Raw genomic sequence first — 21,036 nt, 5'->3', positions numbered from 1 at the left:
GACAGCCCAAAGACTTGGGACCCAGCACCCGCGTGGGAGATCCAGAAGAAGCTCCAGACTCCTGGCTTCACATCAGCTCAGCTCTGGCCATTGAGGTCACTTGGGGAATCAATGGACAGAATCTTTCTCGCTGTCTCTTCTTCTCTCTGCCTGACTTTCCAAAAAAAAAAATTAAAAAATAAATTCTCCACCTTGCATGCACCAGGATTCCATAAGGGCACCAGTTCTAATCCTAGCGCTCCACCTTCCATCCAGCTCCCTGCTTGTGGCCTGGGAAAGCAGTTGAGGACGGCCCAAAGCCTTGGGACCCTGCACCCATGTGGGAGACCTGGAAGAAGCTCCGGGATCCTGGCTTCAGATTGGCTCTGGCCGTTGCGGCCTCTTGGAGAGTGAACTAGCGGATGTAAGATCTTCCTCTCTGTCTCACCTTCTCTCTGTACATCTGACTTTCCAGTAAAATTAAAATTTTAAAAATCCTTTAAAAAATTTTAAAATTGAGGCATACAAGCTAAGAAAAAGTCAAATTATAGAATCACAACCTTACAGTGAAACGCTTTATAAAAGTAGGGGGCAGGGTGTGATCAGAGAAGCGGCATCCTACTCAGGCTAAAACCAGACTGAGCTTGGTGACTGTGGATCCCCGTCCAGCTGCAACACACCAGCATCTACTGCCAACTGTCACCCAGCTGTAAATAACTTACAGATGTGTATTCTGGTCAATTAAGCTGCAAAAGAACCGTAAGCGTAAAGACAGTGTGTACTTCCATGCATATATGTGTATATAGACACACACACACCCTGATGAGGGCGCTTCAAAAGGCTAGTGGGAAAACGGAAGCCGCAGCATGAGTCTATTTTGGTGCAAATCATTCTCTCCTCTGCACAAGGACATGGAGTGGCAGACAATACAGTGAAACAGGAGCCTCCACCCCACCGCCTGGCCCAGAGCTGCCCAGGGCTACAGCAGGGACATCCGGGGTCAGGGCTGGGACTGGGAGCCGAGGCCCTGGAACGCCTGGAGACAAGGCTGAGAACAACGAGTGACACCCTATCCCTACCTGGGTCACCAGGCAAGAACAAGAGGAGCCAGTCCGAGGAGGAGAACTGGCCCCTGCAGATCAAGGAGTCTGAGGTCCCTGACCTCTTCCTGGAGGCCAGCAGGCCAAGTTCAAGGCACCTGTCGCCACCTGGGACTGCTGGGGCCCTGCTGGCCTGAGTGTGAGCTGCTCTGGGGAGGCAGACAGCCACAGCCCAGCTCCCCGGTGTGCACACGCACAGGGGCTGACAGGGGGCGCAAGGTCGGCAAGCCCCAGGCAGCTGCAACACAGCTCCTGCCCCAGACACACCGCCTCACACCCGGTTCCCAGGAAGCTTCTGCTGACGGCCACTTCCCAGCCAGCAGCTGTCCTGTCCCCCTCGGCAGCTCTGCCCAAGCCCCCCTGAGGCCATCCCCAAGACAGACAGCCGCCAGAGCCCAGGCTTCGGGAATGAGACCGCGTTCACTCAGCGTCCCTCGCAGGAACAGGCCGACCATCTTGGAAGACCCATGACACGGGATGCAGGCTCCAGCTCCGGCTCCAATACGGGGTTTCACACGAAAGCATAAAGTGAACTGAGCCTGCTTCTCTAAAAAAGAATTCCTAAGACATAGAAAACACATTCTGAAAGAAAAAAAAAAAAAAAAACTACGCATGGATTTAAAAAAAAAAAAAAAGCACCAAAATAAACTTACACTTCTAGCTTCATTTTTTTCTACAAGCTTTCCGGGGCGCCTTCACATTTAAATAACTTTACAATAAAGATAAGCATATGTGGTTATGTAAGAGAATGTCCTCACTCCTAGAGAACAGGCGCTGGAGTATTTGGGAGTATGAGGCAAGCTACCACCACCTGGGTGGGAAAATGTTACACAGGCACGCACACACACATGCAGGGAGGGGAATGCTACATGCACATGCACATGTATGTGCAGAGGAAAATGCTGTCCATGCATGCCACATGTGTGCACAGAGGAGAAAATACCAGACCTGTAAGGAGAGGTGGACATGCATGACACAGCTGTGTGCAGAGAGGAAGGGTGGAATACAGAGATAGGGAAACGCAAACCCCTGGTGGAACTGGTTGAAGAAAAGGTTGTAGTGGGCCCGGCGGCATGGCCTAGCAGCTAAAGTCCTCACCTTAAACGCTCCGGGATCCCATATGGGCGCCAGTTCTAATCCCGGCAGCTCCACTTTCCATCCAGCTCCCTGCTTGTGGCCTGGGAAAGCAGTCGAGGACGGTCCAAAGCCTTGGCACTCTGCACCCGCCTGGGAGACCTGGAAGAAGCTCCTAGCTCCCGGCTTCGGATCGGCACAGCACCGGCTGTTGCGCTCAATTGGGGAGTGAATCATCGGACGGAAGATCTTCCTGTCTCTCCTACTCTCTGTATATCTGACTTTGTAATAAAAATAAAATAAATCTTAAAAAAAAAAAAAGAAAAGAAAACATAGTAGCTACAGAGTCACAGCGTCTCACAACCAGAAAGACTCAGCCTCCCCAGATCCAGAGTCCTCCCTCGGGTGGGAAGAGGCCCACGCTCAGAGCCACCTGGGGACTAACTGACACGTGGGAGGGTGTGCGAGTGAAGACCAGCAAGGCAGAGTCCCTGCTCTGCTTCCTGTCCAGCACCCCTGGACGCCGCAGCGGATGGCTTGAGACGTTGGGTCCCTGGCACCCCTAGGGGGTACCTCAGTTTAGTTCCTGGCCGTGCTAAGTGAACCAGCAGGAAGATCTCTCTCCATGTCTCTCTCTCTCTGCCTTTCAAACAAAACCAAGTCTTCAACACACGCCATCAGGAAGCAGAGAGGAGAAGCCCTCAGAGGCTGTGTTACGCGTGGCACCATCCTTCTGAAGGGCAAGTTAACAAAACCCGGAGTCCCCAGAATACACAGAACAAGGCAGACGGGCACAGAAAGGAATGTGGCGGTTCCCCTCGGGGCTCCCATGACGAGGCTCGGCCGCAGTGCCACAGCCGACCGTGAGCAGCACAGCCCGCAGGGTGCACAGGACCCTCTTGGGGCTCTATCCCTACTGCAGGCCAGTCTTGGACAAACGCTAAGGGTCGCAGAGGACTACCATTCTTCTCCCGCATCTCCCATCAGCCCTGCAGAACTGGGCACCATCCAGGGAGCGAACACTGGCAGCCCCTCTCCATCGCAAGCCTGTCCTGCGCCTGAGGGCAGAGCCAAGAATGCCACTCATCAGCCCCTCTCCTCTGAGTCTCCCACAGCCCCTACCTTGCAGGCCCTGGCCCGACAGACCCCGGCTTGCCCTGAGCAGATCCTTCTAGGACGAAGGATGGAGGAGACAGGAGTCATGCTCAACCCAGGAAGCACAAATAAAGCTAAACTGCACCTTTTCAAACTGTAGGTCCCGAGTCACCAACGTCCTGGGTGAGGGCGCAGCCCTTACTGGGACAGGAAGGCAGAGAGACAAGAGGCACCCACAGGAGGCACAGCTCCAGGGATTCCTTATGTGGGAGGATTATAGTCATATTTTTTAAAAATATTTATTTTATTACAAGGTCAGATATACAGAGAGGAGGAGAGACAGAGAGAAAGATCTTCCGTCCAATGATTCACTCCCCAAGTGAGCCACAATGGCCGGTGCACGCCGATCTGAAGCTGGGAACCTGGAACCTCTTCCGGGTCTCCCACATGGGTGCAGGGTCCCAATGCATTGGGCCGTCCTCAACTATCCTCCCAGGCCACAGGCTGGGAGCTGGATGGGAAGTGGAGCTGCCGGGATTAGAACTGGTACCGATATGGGATCCTGGTGCATTCAAGGCGAGGACTTTAGCCGCTAGGCCACGCCGCCGGGCCCTACAGTCATATTTTTTTTTAAAGATAGGCAAAGAGTCAGAGAGAGCGTCTATCTACCTTTTCCCTGCTCAGATGCTCACAGTGACCCAGACTGGATGAGGCCAGGAGGCGGGAGGGGCAACCCAGGTCTCCCATCCAGGTGGCAGGAATCACAGAACGACTTCAGCCACGACGGCTGCCTGCCAGGGTCTGCATCAGTGGGAAGCTGGGGTCAGGAGCCAGAGCTGGGGGCAAAGCGGCAAGGGTCACCGCTGGAGGCAGAGGTGGGGAGCCCCCAGGAGCAGAGCACTGCCTCCCTCCCGCTTCTCTCTGTCTGCTCTGTCCCGTCGTGTGAATCATCAGGAGACCCCTCGTGCTCCTACTCTCTCTCCGCAAAACCTTAAAAATATAAGCCATACTTCGCTCAAAATGATCTTCACTGTCGTGAGGAGGCCTTATAATCAGCAGAGGCAAGAACAAGATGTTCTGCGAACATCATTGTACCGCAGGGCCAGGGCGCCTTCCTCCCGCCAAGGGCCAAGTGAATAGTCATGACACCGCGTGCAGGTCACACGAAGCGTGCACTCGGAGATGAGCCTAGCACAGACGGCAGGACCAGACCCCCACGCCGTCCTGGGTCTTACACAGCCCACTTCCCCCAACCCGCTCCGCAGTGAACATGGCAGGCACCAACGCAAAGCACGCTGCATGCACCCCGAGGCCAGGCGCCCATGGGGACCCAGGGCAGGAGGCAGCGCAGACAGCACTGCAGGCTGGGGCTCCCCAGGCAGGGGTGCGGAGTGGAGCTCCAGCCGTGCCTGCATCCAGCTCCTTCCAGGAGCACTCGGTCGCCAACTCCATCACTGCCTCTCTCGTCTCTCGAGGGGTGGAGTGATGATTTTCAGTGAATTCATTCCTTTCGGGCCATCTAGATAAGTGGCTATTGTGTGACTACAGGCCCCCCCTTTCACTCCTGCTGTTGGCTCCACTGGCGCACTATTCAGATATTTCCTGGATTCTCCACTTGCAGACATAATGAAGCCTTCAGACCTCAAGGTATCGCAGACTCCTCTGCAAGACGCTAAGCTGACGTCCTCACAAGCGCCCAGGCCGCAGGGCCTCCAGCAGCCAAAGCAGAGCAGAGAATTGGGGAAAAACACTAACCCACCCTGAGCTTCCAACTCCTTGTTGGGGGCTGGGGGTGGGGGATACCAAGCTCTTGGATAGCTGTATTCTCCCAGGAGCCAAGGGCTAAATTAACTCAGAAGGCTGAAAAGAAATCCTAACGGTCACCTCCTGCAGGTGCCATTAGAGCAACAACCTTGGACCAGGGTGACAGGAGGAGGTCCCATCAGGACAGCCCCTCCCAAGGGCTGAAAGTCAGGAGCTGGCAAGGCCAACGTCTTACCCACGTGATCACTGCCAAGTCACCAAACCCAGGCTTGCAAGGAGTAAGCACCTGACAGGGGTGTGGCAGCCTCCGCCCAGACAGGTGTTCTCCACGCCGGCCACCCCCAAAGAAGCAAACTCGGCAGTCGTGGGTCCCCAGGAACTTAGGAAGCCTACACACTTCAGCCCCGATTTATGTCGTTATTGAAAAGCTCACTAGCCATCGTTCCCCCAGTATGGCGAAACAAGCAGTGCTGACTCTGAACACTACTCCTGAAGCCCAAAATAATTTACGAAGAACAGGGAAATCACAGCGACACACGGCGGAAAAGTCTTCCTGGGGCCGACTGAGCTGACGGCCCTCGGGCCTCTCACCCCCACACATCAGCGGAGCGGCTCCCTAACACTGACACCTCTGCCTCCGCAGTCTCTGTCCCCATCTGCTCTCTCTGAGCTCTACAAACGAGTATTCAAGATCCATTTGCACCACAACACACCCAGCACATTTCTGATGACCATGATGGGCTTGGATGATTTTTTTCCCTCCATCTCTAGTTCTCAGCTGCTCAATTAGTCTGTCAACTGACACCTGTGTGTCTAAGCACCTGGAGACACTTGCAGGGACTGTCACCTTGGGCTGACCGTGCGAGCTCTTGCACACTGAGAGAACGGTTAAAACAATCACATGTTCTGGGCTTGGAACGAAAAGCAAAGATGCCGTGCCAGGACCTCCAAGGAAACCCAGCCCAATTCACCACACCCAACGGGCACCAGAGGCCGAGAGGGCACGCGGGGCGGCACGCGGTGGAGGATCTCACTCACGTTTCTCGTCGTCAGCATGCACGAGAGAGGCTGCGCGGGACAGCACGTCCAAGGGCGTCTCCATTCCTGGTGGGAGCCTAAAGGGGAAAAACGGGGAGAGAATTCAGACGGAAGCCCCAAAGGCTCCTTTAGGATTCTGGGAGGTGACGAAATGAATTCTCCAACACACATGAATCACTTTTCTAAGAATCAAGTGAGACAGAACAGAGATGTCTGGGCTTAGGAGAAAGGGTTAAATTCCATTGCTTGGTCTGAGCTGAACCCTGCCAAGTCCAGGAAGCAACTTACAGAGACAGACTCACACAGAAAGGGGGATCCTGAATATTCATGCCCGTGCTATTTGTGCTTACAAAACACTCGCTCCTGTGCAGGCACAAGGGGCCCCGAACTGAGACAGCAAATAATGAAAGACAGGTTTTGGATCGAAGCCTGCCCTGCGAACACAGCAGCCCAAGCGGCTTCTGTGGCAGCCGGCTTACTAGTTTCAGCAGTGGTTGCTAAGGTCGGAGCTGCTGTGTTCCTAAGCCTCCTCAGCGAAGGAGAGGCCAAGGGCCGACACGCAGTTGGGAGGGCTGTGCAGGCGCAGCTCGGGTTGCAGTTGGAAGGGCAGGTGACCGTGTGGTGTGACCATGCAGGTGCAGCTCAGGTTGTCCAATGCCTGTGGAAAGGCTGGGACCCCACCCCCCCACGGCTGAGGTCGCTCGTGTCTCTTTTAAAACATCAGTGTTCGTAGCATGCAATGCTACCACCACCCTCTATCATCAATATATCTCGCAGCATGATTTTCTTTTAATAAGCCTAGATCTTTACTTTTAACTATGTTTCCTGAAGCTATTAAAATAAAAAAACAAACAAGGAAAGGTGGAGGAAAATTCTAGGAAGCCGAACTGCTCTTGCCCAATGTCTCTCTTCCAGGTTATTTAAACACACAATTTCAGGGAAGCAACTTGTGCAACAAAGGAGCGAAACACCTTTTGAGTTGATCTCCACAAAAAACGCTTAGCATCCACCCGGCATTCAACGCTCACTGAATACCTGCCATCTACCCGTCAGCTACCACATGGGGCAAACCAGCTACTCATCCTCCGGGCCCCCACAGAAGCCTCAGTCCCTGACGGTGCAATGGATTCATTTAACATCAACCAGATGCTCAGCAAGATGAGCGACACCAGGAGATGTTTTCAGGGGACTTTCCTGCACCTTGCAGGAAATCTACTTACGGCAATGCTTACTGACAGGGCTTTCATGCTACATGATCCTGATTCATGAGCCAACAAAATGGGTTTGCTGAAGCAAGAGAGCACCGGGAACCTTGAAATAAATCAAGCCAAAGGGTTGATAACCGTCCCGGGGTCAGACGCACCGCTGAGCCCCACACGACTCAGGAAGTAGATGCCCACTGCTACATACATGAAAGCTCACAGCTCCAGCCATTGTGGCTACTTGGGAAAACTTCAGCAGAGAGGAAGATCTTCTGTCCGACGATTCACTCCCCAAGTGACCACAATGGTCGATCGGAAGCCAGGAGCCTGTATCCTGTTCCGGGTCTCCCACGTGGGTGCAGGGTCCCAAGGCTTTGGGCCGTCCTCAACTGCTTTCCCAGGCCACAAGCAGGAAGCTGGATGGGAAGTGGAGCTGCTGGGATTAGAACTGGTGCCCATATGAGATCCTGGCGCATCCAAGGTGAGGACTTTGGCCGCTAGGCCAACACATCGGGCCCCCGGTGCAGTATTTAGATATGCCCACCAAGTGGAAGGACAATGCTTCCCAAATTCTAAACTTAAACAGACATCCTAACTTCTGCAAATTATGCACAGCAGCAAAAACATCAAAGTATCAAAGCATTAAAAGGGGCCCAGTGGGGCCCGGCGTGATAGTGCAGTGGTTAAAGTCCTCACCTTGGACGCCCGGGATCCCATATGGGCCCCGGTTCTGTCTTTCAACAAAATACATTTTTTAAAAGAGCCTCAAAGGAGAGAAGGAAGTAGATCCCCAATGCTGATGCAGCAGAAGCTAGATGCTCAAATTCATCTTGCTACAAAATCTAAACACCTCCAGGTCCGCACAGGGCCAAAGGGCTGGGGAAAACAACATAAATAAACCCCCAAGCGACTTGCATTCAAACTAGGTAGATAAGAGATCAGGCATCTAAGGTTTGCCACAATCTTCTCATGAAATCAGCCCATTCACAATCATCCAGAGAGTTCACTTAGCCAAAGGTCCAGGAGAGGTGAAGGCGACACTAGAGGCCCACTTTGGGGTGCATGGCCTGGTTCCCGAGACCCAGGTCTGTGCACCAAGGTAACCCACGGCCAAAGCCACTAGACGGAAATAATGGACTGAAAGCTGCAAGGCTGCTGTGTGACAGAGAGGCCTCCTGAACATCTGTTTTTATTTGAGGAGTGAGTGAGTGTGTGTGTGTGTGTGTGTGTGTGTGTGACTCACTTCAAAGGCCTCCTTCCCGTTTGCCTCCCCAGGGCAGTCAGTCACTCCCTGGCCTCCCTTCCTCACCCAGGCCACACTGTTTAGTCCCGAGGCCCCGATCTTATCCTGGGACAGCCCTGGGAGGTCAGGGGCTGGGAGGATCAATCAAGGCAGGTAACCTGGTGAGGAAGTGGAGAATCTGGAGTGGGTAGACTCCGGAAGGAGCCGCCGGCTGGCCAACAGGTGAGCACTGCACTGGTCACCAGCTGGGGTTGGGCCGGGGACACTTCGGGTCTCTGCTCAGTGATGTACACAGGCGGATCTGGGAGGAGTCTGCAGCAAACAGGTGCGCGATAAGGACAGTAAGGGCTAGTACAGTAAGACAGGTGGAAGACAAAGGCCAGGGCCCAGGTACTCTCTTAGCCATCAAAGAACTAAGTAAACAAAGGTGAAAGATAACAGCAATTAAAAAAAAAAAAAAAAAAAAAAAGAGTCCTTGTACCTGGGTACAATAGGCAGAGGCCAATTACCGAAAAAGAGCACACCGAAGATGGGGGGCAGAAGTGGGGGAAGGGAGCTTTATGGCTCCGGTCTCAGGGTGGTTCTGCTGCCTTGAGGGGCGGACCAGCAACAGGGTGAGCTCCGGACAACACGCCTGACTGAGTTTGAGCCAGGAGGGCAGCTATGTCTCCTCTGCACACGTGAGCATCCTCGTGTGTAAAATGGAGGCATCAATGTCACTGCAACTAGTGGGTGAACGGACTCTGAGATACTTCGAAAAAAAATTGCCAGGGCAGGCATGGAGCCTAAAGGTTAAAGTGCTGGTTCGATACCCAGCCCCCATTCCTGACTCCTGCTTCCTGTCAAAGCAGACCCCAGCAGCTTAGAAGGAGATAGCTCAAGTCACAGGGTTCCTAGCACCCACGTGCGGGATGTGGACTGAATTCCCAGCTCTCAGCTTCAGCCCGGCCCAGTCCTGGTCAGGATGGGCAACTCAGGAAGCTGGCCAGCAAACAGAAATGTTGTCCCCCATTCCCTAGATTCCCCCTACTCTTCCTCTCCTCTCTCTACTTCTCACACAAAAACTGCAAATGGTGGTTGCAGTAAAGAAAACAGACATGACACTGACCACTGCATAGACAGTGCTTTGGGGAGACCGCTCTGGCAAGATAACCGGAAACTGGGAGCCAAGTTGTGGGATAACAGCCACAGAGGGGCAGCAAGGGTCAGACCGGGCACTGCCCATGATGCATACAAAATCCGTGGCAGGGCGGGGAAATGGGCCAGGGCATGCCTGGGCACAGGGGGCCAAGATGTAGAAAGCTCGTCCCAAGCCAACCCGGGAGATCTTAGAACGGTCTGCAGGACATGAAGCAGGGCAGATGAGCAACCCAGCCTGTCTCAGGTTCCCTGTGAGCCATCGCCGACCCTCTGCCTTGCCGGGATCTAGACAACAGATCTGAACAGATCCCACCAGCTCTTGGACGGGTGTCTGCATTGGAACAGAGCAAAAATCCCAACTGGACAAAGCTGCCGGCTGGCACACACACCTCAAGCCAGAAGGCTGTGGCCCTGGAAGATGGAAGCATGCTACAAGGGGGTCCCACCGCCCCCGGGGTACCCGGGCACTGCGTCCCACGCCTGTCCTCAGATGCGGACGTAAGTCACAGAGAACTCAACACGTGTCTTGTGCCCTCGTGGTTTCTTCTCCAGGCGATGGGCATCGATCTTTGCCAGGCGGCATTAACTTCAGGTTTAAGAATCACGGTTATCAATTCTAAAGCTGCTCCCTCCAATGGAGGAGCCTTGAGGCTGGGGACAAGCTGGGCAATAAATCTGAAAGTCTCAGGCCGGTTTTCCACAAGACTGTCCCTCTTTAGGCAAGAAAAAAAAAAGCGGGGGACAGAATGACTTCCAGGTAAACACGATTTACCTTCCTAATTCCTGCTCATCCTGCCCCAGCCCAAATTCTTTCCTCCCACAACAGAACCCCACCATGGGGCAACCAAGTCTGTCTCAGCTACTCCAGCATGGAGTTGGGCTACAGCATGAGGAGCGACACCGCCCTCCAGACCATCACCAAGTCGGAGGCTCTCAGGGGAAGCCACCTGCTGCCTCATGCTCCCACCTCACGCATCAAAAGGAATCACACACTCCCACCCAACAGAGGCCAACGCCGCGGTGATCTGGCGAGTGTCCGTCTCAGCCTGGGCAACAGGTGCGACACCTGGCCCGAATACTCCTCCCCCAGAACCGTGAACTGCAGACCGTCAGCTCCCTGCAACACTCCCGTTAACGTCCAACTCTCAGATCACCCTCCTTGGCTCTCGCTAAAGACCCCTCTCATTGGTGCGATCCTTTCTTTCTCACACTTCATAGTCCATTAGTACAACCTGGGGTCAGCATTGGGGTGCAGCAGGTTAGGCTGTGGCACTTGTGACAGCAACATCCCACAGGAGAGTACTGGTGTGCTCCTGGCGGATCCACTTTTGCTCAGCTCCCTGCAAAGGCACCTGGGAAGGCTGCAGAGGATGGCATAAGTGCTAGACCCCTCGTGACCCACATGGGAGACTTCAATGGAAATTCAGACTCTTGGCTTCTCCACCTGGCCCAGACCTGGCTGAAGCAGCCATCGAGGGGCGAACCAACACATGGAAAGTCGTCCTTTCTCTGTTGCTCCCATTGCACTCTTGTTGGTTTTTTTTTACGTAGATTTATTTATTTTTATTGGAAAAGCAGATTTTTACAGACAGGACAGAGAAACAGATTTTTTTGTCCACTGGTTCATTCCCCAAGTGGTCGCAATGGCTGGAGCTGAGCTGGTCCAAAGCCAGGAGCCAGGAACTTCTCTCAGGTCTCCCACGTGGGTACAGGGTCCCAAGGCTTTGGGCTGTCCTCCTCTGCTTCCCCAGGCCATGAGCAGGGAGCTGAAAGGGAAGTGGAGCAGCCAGGACACAAATCAGTGCCCATTTGGGATTCTGGCATGTGCAAGGCAGGGATTTAGCCACTGAGCCACCATGCCACACCTGTCATTTTACTTTTTAAATAAAATTAAATAAATAAATAAAAAGAGTCAGACATCAGAACAGAAAATTTCTACCACAGCCCCATTTCCTCACTTCCATTCCTTCAATGAACAACACTAGGAGTCAAAGATGGATCCCTCTTTGGATCCCTGGGTCCACAGTACAAAGCCCTTGAGTCAACAGGCCCCAAGAACAGCCCAGATGAGGAATAACTACTTAGTCAGGTTCCAGAAAGCCTGCTGTGGACTGCCAGGGGCGGCCTGGCCCGGCCCAGTGAGTGGCATCTTCAAACCTTCATCTGGGGGCCTGCGCTGAGACAAGGCGGGACAAGTTGCCCGGCAGCACCTGCCTGGCGTGCAGGAAGCACCCGTTTGAGTGACTCCACTTCTGACCCAGCTCCCGCCCCTGAGTGTGGGAAGGCTGGGGCCCTGCCACCCACATTAGGGAGCAGAATGGAGCTCCTGGCTCGTGGCTTAGGGCTCCCAGCTTCAGCCTGACCCAGGCCTGGCTGTTGCAGCCATCTGAGGAGTGACCAGAAGGAAGAGCCATCTGTCACTCTCAAATAAATGAATGAAGCTTTCATCTTGATGCATGTGCCTCTCAGCCTTACCTGGTAAGCTCTGTTTCTGAGTAAAAGCCAGTGCTACTCAGAACACTCCCCACGCTCAGGCTCCCAGAGACAGGCCTAAGCAGAAGGACTAGGCGTGCCCAAGTGTCAATCACTGCCCCGTGCTGCCCCCCATGGGAAGGACTGGAGCAGGGATGATGCCAGAAGGACTTGGCCAGCTTCTGCTGACCCCAGGTTCTCCCTTCTGTGTGTAGTCACTCCTGCCTGAGGCTCAGTGGCCTCACCAGTGTCCCTCGGAATTGGAGTGTGTGTTGGGTGTGGATGGGTGTGGGGGCGGAGAAATTCTCTACTTTTCAAAAAGACTACCAATTCCCATCACACTTCAACATGGTGGTCAGCTCAGGTAAAAATGGATGATGCGGGGGAGTTGGGGTAGGGCGGGCAGTTTAGGTCCTCCCGGGAACACTCACAAGCCACGCTACAGTGCCTGGGTTTGAGTCCTGACTCTGATCCGAGTCCAGCCTCCCGTGAATGTAGACCTCGGGAGGTGGAGGGTGACGAGTCCCTGCTACCCACGTGGGAGAGCAGGTCCGAGTTCGTCTCCCGGCTTCGGGGTGGTCCAGCCCCAAATGCTGCAAGCACTTGGGGAGCAAACCGGCCTTTCAGATGAATAGAATCAGCAAAGCCTGTGAGCCGCAGCATGCTCTGCTCTCTCATATTTAGGCTACTATGACTATCTCACTCTGCAGGCCTCAGCCCTCCACGGCACTGCATACAGGAAAGGGAAGCCCTTTAGGGCAGGCAGTGTAGACACACTTTTCCCACTATTTTGTGTGGACTCTCAGAGTTTAGGACTCTTACAAGTATGGAGGCGCTACGTTCTCTCAGGCACCTGCTACTCCTGGGAATAACACCCCTGGGCGTGCATCCCACAACATCCTAGCTAACTGCATCGTTCTCAAAGCAGCCTGTTAAATCCTTGAGTCCCTGACCCAGGCCATCACCAGGACCACCACTCCCAGCTGCTGGTCCTGTCTTGCCATGTATCAACACCCCGCCTTACCCAAGATGTGTTTCTACTTAAAGACACCTTATTCGGGCCCGGCGGCGTGGCCGAGCGGCTAAAGTCCTCGCCTTGAAAGCTCCGGGATCCCATATGGGCGCCGGTTCTAATCCCAGCAGCTCCACTTCCCATCCAGCTCCCTGCTTGTGGCCTGGGAAAGCAGTTGAGGACGGCCCAAAGCGTTGGGACCCTGTACCCGCGTGGGAGACCAGGGAGAGGTTCCAGGCTCCCAGCTTCGGATCGGCGCACACTGGCCCGTTGCGGCTCACTTGGGGAGTGAATCATTGGACGGAAGATCTTCCTCTCTCTCTTCCTCTGTGTATATCTGGCTGTAATAAAATGAATAAATCTTTAAAAAAAAAAAAAAAAGACACCTTATTCAAATCTGTAGGTGACTCACCAACTCTGAACTCACGGTCAGTGACAGGTCAGTGACACCACAGTCAGTCAGATCCAACACAGGAATTTTCTCCATAGGGTGCATCAAAGCCTCCTTGGTTAAGGAACACCACAGCAGGGGCGAGGGGCAGGGGCGGAGCATGAAATCAACACAAATCACACCAGAAACAGAAGCAAGGTAGCAGAGTAGGGGTGTGCCCTTGGTCTGGGGCATTGAGACCACCATGCTCCACATCAGAACCCTACACTTCACACTTGCCTGCAGCTCCCGACTCCAGCCTCCCACCAGTGCAGACCCTGGGGAACAGCAAGTCCCTGGGGTCCAGTGACCCACACAGGAGACCAGGAGAGGCCATCGTGGGAACTGCGGGGGTGCACACATGCATGAGAATTCATTCTCTCTCTCTCTGCCTCTCAGAAACACAAAACAAAATGTAAAAGGCATTAGTTGGGTGTTGCCTGGTTCGGTCTCACTGGGAACATGTGCATTCAAAGAATCACCCTGCACGGGTTCACTGACATCTGACACTACTTTGGGGAATATAAACATGTCTGAGCAAGTAGGCAAATCTATCAACATGGAACTGGGCGTAAGCAGGACCCGCTGCCTCTGGCCATCACACGCAAGTCATAAGACTCACAAAGCGCATTCCGCAAGGTGCTTCCTCCCTTGCGGAGCAGCCAGCGTCCCAGGCAGAGAAGGGGGCCGCTGGTTTCAGCACTCCTGCCCTTCCTCTCCACCGTGGCAGCCTGTTCTAATGTAGGTAAGTCCTAATTGGCTACCGAGGGATGAGCTTTGCTCTCTTTATACCTCTGCTAAACCCCCAGATGCAACTTTAGACAGGCTCCCAGGCAGAACTGCAGGGTGGGAGCCAGTGCTGTGCAGCATGTCAGGCTGCCACCTCTGACGCTGCTCTCCCCATCAGGGGCTCAAGGCCCAGCCATTTCACTTCCAATCCAGCTCCTTGCTAATGACCTGGAAAACACAGTGGAGATACAGTGAGTGAGAAACTGGGATGAAATTCAGCAATTTCTGGCTTCAGCCTGGCCCAGTGCTGACTGGCAGAGCGTGTGGGAAGCGAACCAGCCAGGAAAAGCACTCTCTCTGTCTAGGTCTCTCTTAGTAACTCTTTCAAAGTAAATACACAGAATCACAAACGAGCCAAGGGGGCAAGTATCTGTTCAGGCAGTTAAGACCCGGCCGGGTTGCCTGCTAGGGTCAAAACCCCAGCACCCCTTCTCCGCTTGTGCGCGCCCTCCTGGCAGCAGGTACAGAGTGGTTCCCAGCTCCACTCTGGCCCAGGGCATCTGGAGAGTGAAGGAGCAGATAAAATAAACAGATAAACAAAAAAATTTGATGTGCTTCATTTAACCTATCTTGCAGAAATTTCCTAACCTAAGGAAAAAACTGTCTTTTCCACCAGGTCCTCACAGTTGTAGCATCTGACACAAGCAACCAAAAGTAGACAGCTTGAAAAATCTATCAAGGTCACCATACGACAGCACCACTGTAATGACATCAAGATTTCCCATGCATCTGAATACACCTCCTGTACACACAATTTCTAGCGTCTCATATACACAGTTGCAAAATAGCTTTTATTGTTGGTACTCCACTATTTCATCAAGAAATAAAAACTGCACTACCAGGGGTGGCATGGACTAGCAAGCTAAGCCAGCAACACCAGCATTCCACAAAGGAGAACCAGTTCAAGTCCCAGCTGCTCCCTCTGGAATTCAGGTCCCTGCAGTGGAGGACAGTCAAGGAGCTGAGGCCCCTGCCACCCACGTGGGCGACCCAGATGGACTTCCTGGCTCCTGAGTATGGCTGGCCTAGTCCCAGCTGCTGCAAGTAATTTGGAGGAGTAAATCAGCAGTTCCTTTCCTAAAAAAGCTCCATTTTCCTTGAAAGTCAGGGATGGGGCGGGCGCTGTGACATGTCAGGTGAAGCTATTGCCCACAGTGGCAGCATCCGTGTGCGGGTTCTGGCGAGAGTCCCAGCTGCGTCACTCCCGAGCCAGTTCCCTACCGATGTACGCACAGGAAAGCAGCAGAGGATGGTCTAAGTGCTTGCGCCCCTCAACCCACATGGGAGGCCTGCCAGCTCCTTGGCTTTGGACAGACTCAGCTCCAGCGGTCACAGCTGTTTGGGGAGTGAACCAGCAGGTGGAAGATCTCTTTCCGTAACTCTGCCTTTAAAATAAATAAACAAATCTTTAAAAAAAAAAAAAAAAGGCAAGGATAGCCCAGGTGCTTGGTCCCCTGTACCCACATTGGAGACAGGAGGGAGCGCTTGGGTCCTGGCTTTGATCTGAAATGAAGCAGTGGATGGAAAATTTCTCTAATTCTACTTTCAAATAAGAAAGCTAATACTTATTTCTTTTTTAATATTTATTTTATTTTTATTGGAAAGGCAGATAGACAGAGAGAAGGAGAAACAGAGAAGATCTTCCATCCGATGATTTACTCCCCAAGCGGCCACAACGGCCAGAGCTGTGCCAATCCAAAGCCAGGAGCCAGGAGCTTCAAGGCGAGGACTTCAGTTGCTAGGCCACGCCACTGGGCCCATCCTATTTATTTATTTCTTTTTAAAAAAGGAGGGGAGGGGTTGCGCTCCGATGATGCTCCTCCCAAGATGCCCTGCACACACTCACCCATGGGCCAGCACCAAATGAGACATATAGTAACGTCTTCGTGGGGATTTGTCATCACAGCAAGACTGGCTCCAGTAGAGTGCAGGAGACCTTTTCCCAGGAGAAGGCTTCAGTTTCACAGCTACCCTGGCAGGTCAGCATTCATCACAAGGTGAGCCAGTTCATCCCTGGGAAGAAGGCTGACCTTCGGGAGTTGTTTCCAGCCTCCAAAGACTTGGGTACCAAAAAACACGACACCCTTTCCAGTGATTCCTATAACCCCATGATGGGGGCAAGCAGGTACCACAACGCCCCCCTCAGTGGCAAACCACAGGAGAGGGCTCGCTCTGTGGAGAGGGCAAACCTAGTGGCTGGCACCGAAGGCTCACCTCGCCAGAAACACCACTAAGCCGGGCTGTTTTTCCTACAAAATTCACAGTTCTGGAATGTGGTCAGCAGCTATTTATAGCAGAATTATCTGCTTAATTGTTTGGTGTTTTGGTCAACATGAAAATCAGCTCGCATTCCTTCGCAAATGCAAGGCCTGCAGCCCCGAAGTGTAAACACACACACACAGCCCTGGTACTTAGATTTCGCCAAAAGCCCAACAACAACCAGGGAGATGGATCCAGTCTGCACCGTGCAGGACCAACTTCCCAGACCAAGCCCACAGCTCTCGACCCGTTATTTATACTGACCGGGCAGTGAGCTTTCCCGAGATGACCTAGCCAACACCGGCCACCAGCTCAGCCCTGACGCCGCCCACCAACCCGGGACGCACGCGGCCACACGCAGGACCCACGCAGCCACACGCAGGCTGCAGGGCTGCAAGCGACAAGTCCTGGGCCCGCACGCACCGCAGAACGCGAGAACAGCCAAAGTTTGCTGGGCCCACGGGGCGCGCGTCCCCACCGGTCGCCTTCAGTCTCTGCTTGGCCGTTCCCGGGAAGCGAGCGCGGGTCTCCAGGTTAGCAATAGGTGCAGTAAAGCATCTCCAAAGTGCACACACACCGGGAGGCGGCAATTCCAAGGGGGCGGAGAGGTGGGGGTTTTCATTGCCACGGGGAAGGGAGCAGCGGGAGCCACAAACACAGCCAAAGCTCACTAAAGCCAGGAGCCCCGCAACTCCGGTCGGTCGCCTGGGAACCAACTGCGAGAAAGGGTAGCCCACACCCGTCGGGGGGCGGGTACAGCACACTGGGCGGAGGGCTGGGCGGCTAGGTCTCGGGGAGGGCGCCCCCCTGCCTGACGCGGACAGGAGTCAAGCGCACGCAGGGCCTCGGTGGCTCACGCCTCCCGCCCTAGGCCTCCCCCAGCGCGCCAGACGCGGCTCCCCGGGGCTGGGCCTCCGCCTCCCCGCGCGCGGCAGGTCGCCCCGCGAGGACAAGCCGCCGCCGCCTCCCTCCAGCGGGCGCTCCAATCCCACTCCCGGCCAAGCAAGCCAGCTGCTCCCGCGCGATTCCCCAGCACTCACCGCCGGGCGGCTCTGGGCGCGCCCGCCTCGGGCCGGCGGGGCCCCTCGGAAAGCCGGGTCCGGGACCGACGGGCGCGCTCGAAGACGCGCGGGAACACTCGGGGGCGCGCTCCCGCACCGTGGCCCCCACTCCCCTTTCCCAACGCACGCACGCGCAGACGCGGGCCGCGCGCCGGGGCCGACTTCGCGACGGACGCGAGCGCGGGAGCGCGAGGAATCCCTGGAATGAGGCGCCGCCCGCCCTAGCTCGGCTCCAGCAGGCCGGCAGGCCACGCCCCGGCCACGCCCCTCCCGCCGAGCAGGTGGGGGCCGAGCTCAGGTGAGGCGGACGCGGGCGGGGCCGGGCCTGGCGGGGAGCCCCTCCCCCGCCCCGAGCCTCGCCGACCTGCGGGGTGCTCCCACGTCGCCTCTCCGAGGGTCGTCAGCCGGGCCGAGCGCGGGGTCCCGCGAGCTCCGGGCGTGCCCAGCGTCTCCCTGTCCCACTTCCCGCCCTCAAGGCCAGCAGGGACTCACACCTTCGGGGTGCAGGGACAGCCCCAGGTGCCCGCCGCTGCGGAGGCCCCGTCGCGCCCAGTGGCTTCCTGCACCTGGCGGACGCGGCACACGGGGACGCCGCGGACTGCAGCCCTTCCCGCCACGCCGCCCGCGCTCAGCCCCCGCCGCGGCCTGGGAGCCGGCGTCCGAGCCCCCGCGTATCCCAAGGCCGGCGCGCACGGCCGCCCACACCCCCGGCCACGCTGCCGGGCCGGCCAGCGGCCACGCTCACGCACCTGGAGGCCCCGCGGGCCTGGGCGCCGAGTTGCGCTCCGGTGCGGCGAACGGTCAGATTCGCCGCTGTTGGTCTGTGCTCCGGGGCGCCGCTGGGCTTCTTCCCTTTACAACGCGGGAAGCACTCCCGGGGCGCTGCGCCGCGCCTCCGCTCCCTCCCTCTCCCTGAGGAGGAAGTCCCGGAAAAAAATGAAAGCTGCGTGGGGGAGCGGGCGAGCGGTGCGTGCCGGGCTGGGCCCTCTCGCAGTGCCAGGGCCCCGAGGCGTCGGCGGGGGCTGCGGAGCGCTCCTAAGGGGCGCAGGTTCTCATTGCTGCCGTGGCGCAGCCATGTGACCGCTCACTGGAAGCACCTGTCTTTAATTTTTGCCTGGCACTCGCTGGAGGCGGGGGTCCGAAGCTCCCCCCACCCCCGGCCCCGCTTCGTTTCCCCTGCGCTCCCACAAGGAAGCAAACATGGACTTGGCATAGCCGGCCGCCAACTTCGTAAACCGCATGGAAGCTACTGCCCTCACTCTCGGTCACTTTCAGTGGCTTTTCTCGGGGCTGCGCCCTAAGTCTTGTTTATTAGGAGCCCCTACTAGGAGGTACCGTCCCGGGAAAAGACGGTTTACCAAGGAATTGCTGCATTACTGGAGCGCTGAGGGGGGTGTGCAGTTCCAAACTGTTTTCCCATCTGTTGCCTCATCTGGTCACCTCGCATTGTCTGCCCTGGTCCTGCCCCAGTTGGCTAGGTGTGTGGCGGCCCTAGACTTGCAGGCAGATTGAGTCCGGGGAGGCTCTGGTCTCCCCGTGGACGCTGCTTTATTTGGTGGTGCGAGGCGGAGAAAGGCAAGCCCCAGCGGATGGTCGGGTGCCTGATGGTGGAGAGCTGGGCAAAGGGTCTACTGCAATGGTGCTGATGAGGAGTTTAAAAGTCATAAGAAAATACAACCCCTGCACGTTTGCAGACAGGGTCCAGGGTTTGGGAAGCCTTCCCACAGGTAGTCATCTCATCCCATTTATGATAAGCCTGGCTGCCCCGTGACTTCCACTGGGAGACGGGGGTGGGGGTTGCCCAAGTCATGAGGCTGACAGTTTTGGTCCCATCCCTGAAGTCAAGAGTGCAGACTAGGAGGAGGGGGGATAGCCTTCCACCCTGGCGGGCAGCCAGTCCTGAACCTTGGCAGGAATTACACCTTCCATCAGCGCTCAGATGTGACTTAGCTCTGGTCTCTTCTAAGAGTTGTGCAGAAGGGAGATCCACAGGAAGTACAGTAAGAGAGTGGATGTGCTTGTCGTCTGGCAGGACTGGGACAGAGTCACGCCAGCCTCACAGACCCCGGACACCAACCTGCAACACTGGCTGGATTTTGACCATGCTGGAGGAGAAAGGCCAAGGCCCAGAAGGTGACGTGTGGCATAATATTAGGTTGATGATGCTAGAAAACAGTAAAGTGTACAGTTGCACATCCGCAGTACAATTTTTAAAAATTCATTTAACAATTCATGTTCTGAACAAGCAGCTATGCCTAGATTTCTAAATGCTCTGCACCAAAAGGAACATCTTTTGTTTCCATATTTTCCCCCACAAACCTCTTGAAGTTCCCTCATACTTGTAATAAAGTTGTCTAAAAAGGGATGGGGCGTGGGGGGGATAGGGCTGTGACATCTACAGTGCCTACGTCCCCTCTCAGAGAGCTGGTTTGGTTGGGGTCCCGGCAGCTCCACGTCTAATCCAGCACCTGGGAAAGCGGCAGCAGATGGCCCAAGGCCACCAGGGCCACCACATGGAGCTGCTGGCTCCTGGCTTTGGCCTAGTAAAGCCCTGATGCTTGAAGTCATTGGGGGAGTGAGACGGGATGGATCTTCCCCTCCCTCTCTCATTCTGCCTTTCAGAAGAGCAGCAGCCAGGACTTGAGCCAACACTTTGATATGGGGTTAGGCATCGAGAGCAGTGGCTCAATCATTGTGCCGCATCACCAGCCGTCTGAAAGTACAACACACAAGTGATGGCCATACAACGGTGTTTACCGTTAAACCGCACACTTTAAATGGTTTGAAGTTGGCATTATGCTGCATTTTTAAACAAAATTTTTTAAAAATGAAGAACTGAAGGAAAAAGTGGACAAATAGAAGACAACTATGTGGGCAGGTAACTGGGTTCAGGTGGACAGTGTTTCTAAGCCACGGCTTTATAAACGCATCAGAACTCCACTTTCTCAAGATGACATAAGGAGTGGTATGGAGGCAGGTAGGGGAAAAGCAGGACTGGCCCAAAGCCTGATGTTGGTGAGTGACAGGTGTGTAGGGGCAGTTAGAGCCACTGTCCTCTTTTGGCCATGCTTGCATGTCTAAAACATCTCATAAAACATCCAAAAATTTAAAGGGAAAGGAACTGGGCGAGGCTGAGAGCTGCTGGTTGCAGTTCCTCCAGCCTTGGCCTCTTGCTGGTCGTGTCTCTCTCTCTCTCTCTCTCTCTCTCTCTCTCTCTCTCTCTCTTCCTTCCAGCTGGCTCCTGGCATGCCTGCACTGTCCACAAAACTCGATGACACTATCCCACTTGTGGCAGGGACTGTATCTGGTCCACCTGGCAGCCACACATCCCTGGGGCCCACATGGGACACCCTGAGAGGCAGGGTTCTGTCTGGCCCC

The 21,036-nt window shown here is 55.1% G+C and overlaps 1 protein-coding gene across 2 annotated transcripts in view; it reads right to left on the bottom strand.

Moving 5' to 3' along the window:
* Positions 1 to 21,036, bottom strand: part of VGLL4 (vestigial like family member 4) — a 120,126-nt gene that overhangs the window by 98,727 nt on the left and 363 nt on the right. Inside the window, exons 1-2 of one of the 2 annotated variants that reach the window (XM_004581309.3) lie at positions 17,638 to 17,770; positions 6,051 to 6,127 (exon numbers count right to left, since the gene is read on the bottom strand). In XM_004581309.3, the coding sequence (XP_004581366.2) occupies positions 6,051 to 6,114 (64 nt within the window). In that variant the 5' untranslated portion in view covers positions 6,115 to 6,127; positions 17,638 to 17,770. Of the gene's footprint in view, positions 1 to 6,050; positions 6,128 to 17,637; positions 17,771 to 21,036 lie in introns of those variants that run through there. The other variant, XM_058678815.1, reaches the window with a different exon arrangement.

Source organism: Ochotona princeps, chromosome 21 (assembly GCF_030435755.1).
Source record: "Ochotona princeps isolate mOchPri1 chromosome 21, mOchPri1.hap1, whole genome shotgun sequence".
Lineage (NCBI taxonomy): Eukaryota > Metazoa > Chordata > Mammalia > Lagomorpha > Ochotonidae > Ochotona > Ochotona princeps.
Note: the sequence above shows the minus strand (reverse complement) of the source record. Positions and strands in the feature narration are given on the sequence as shown.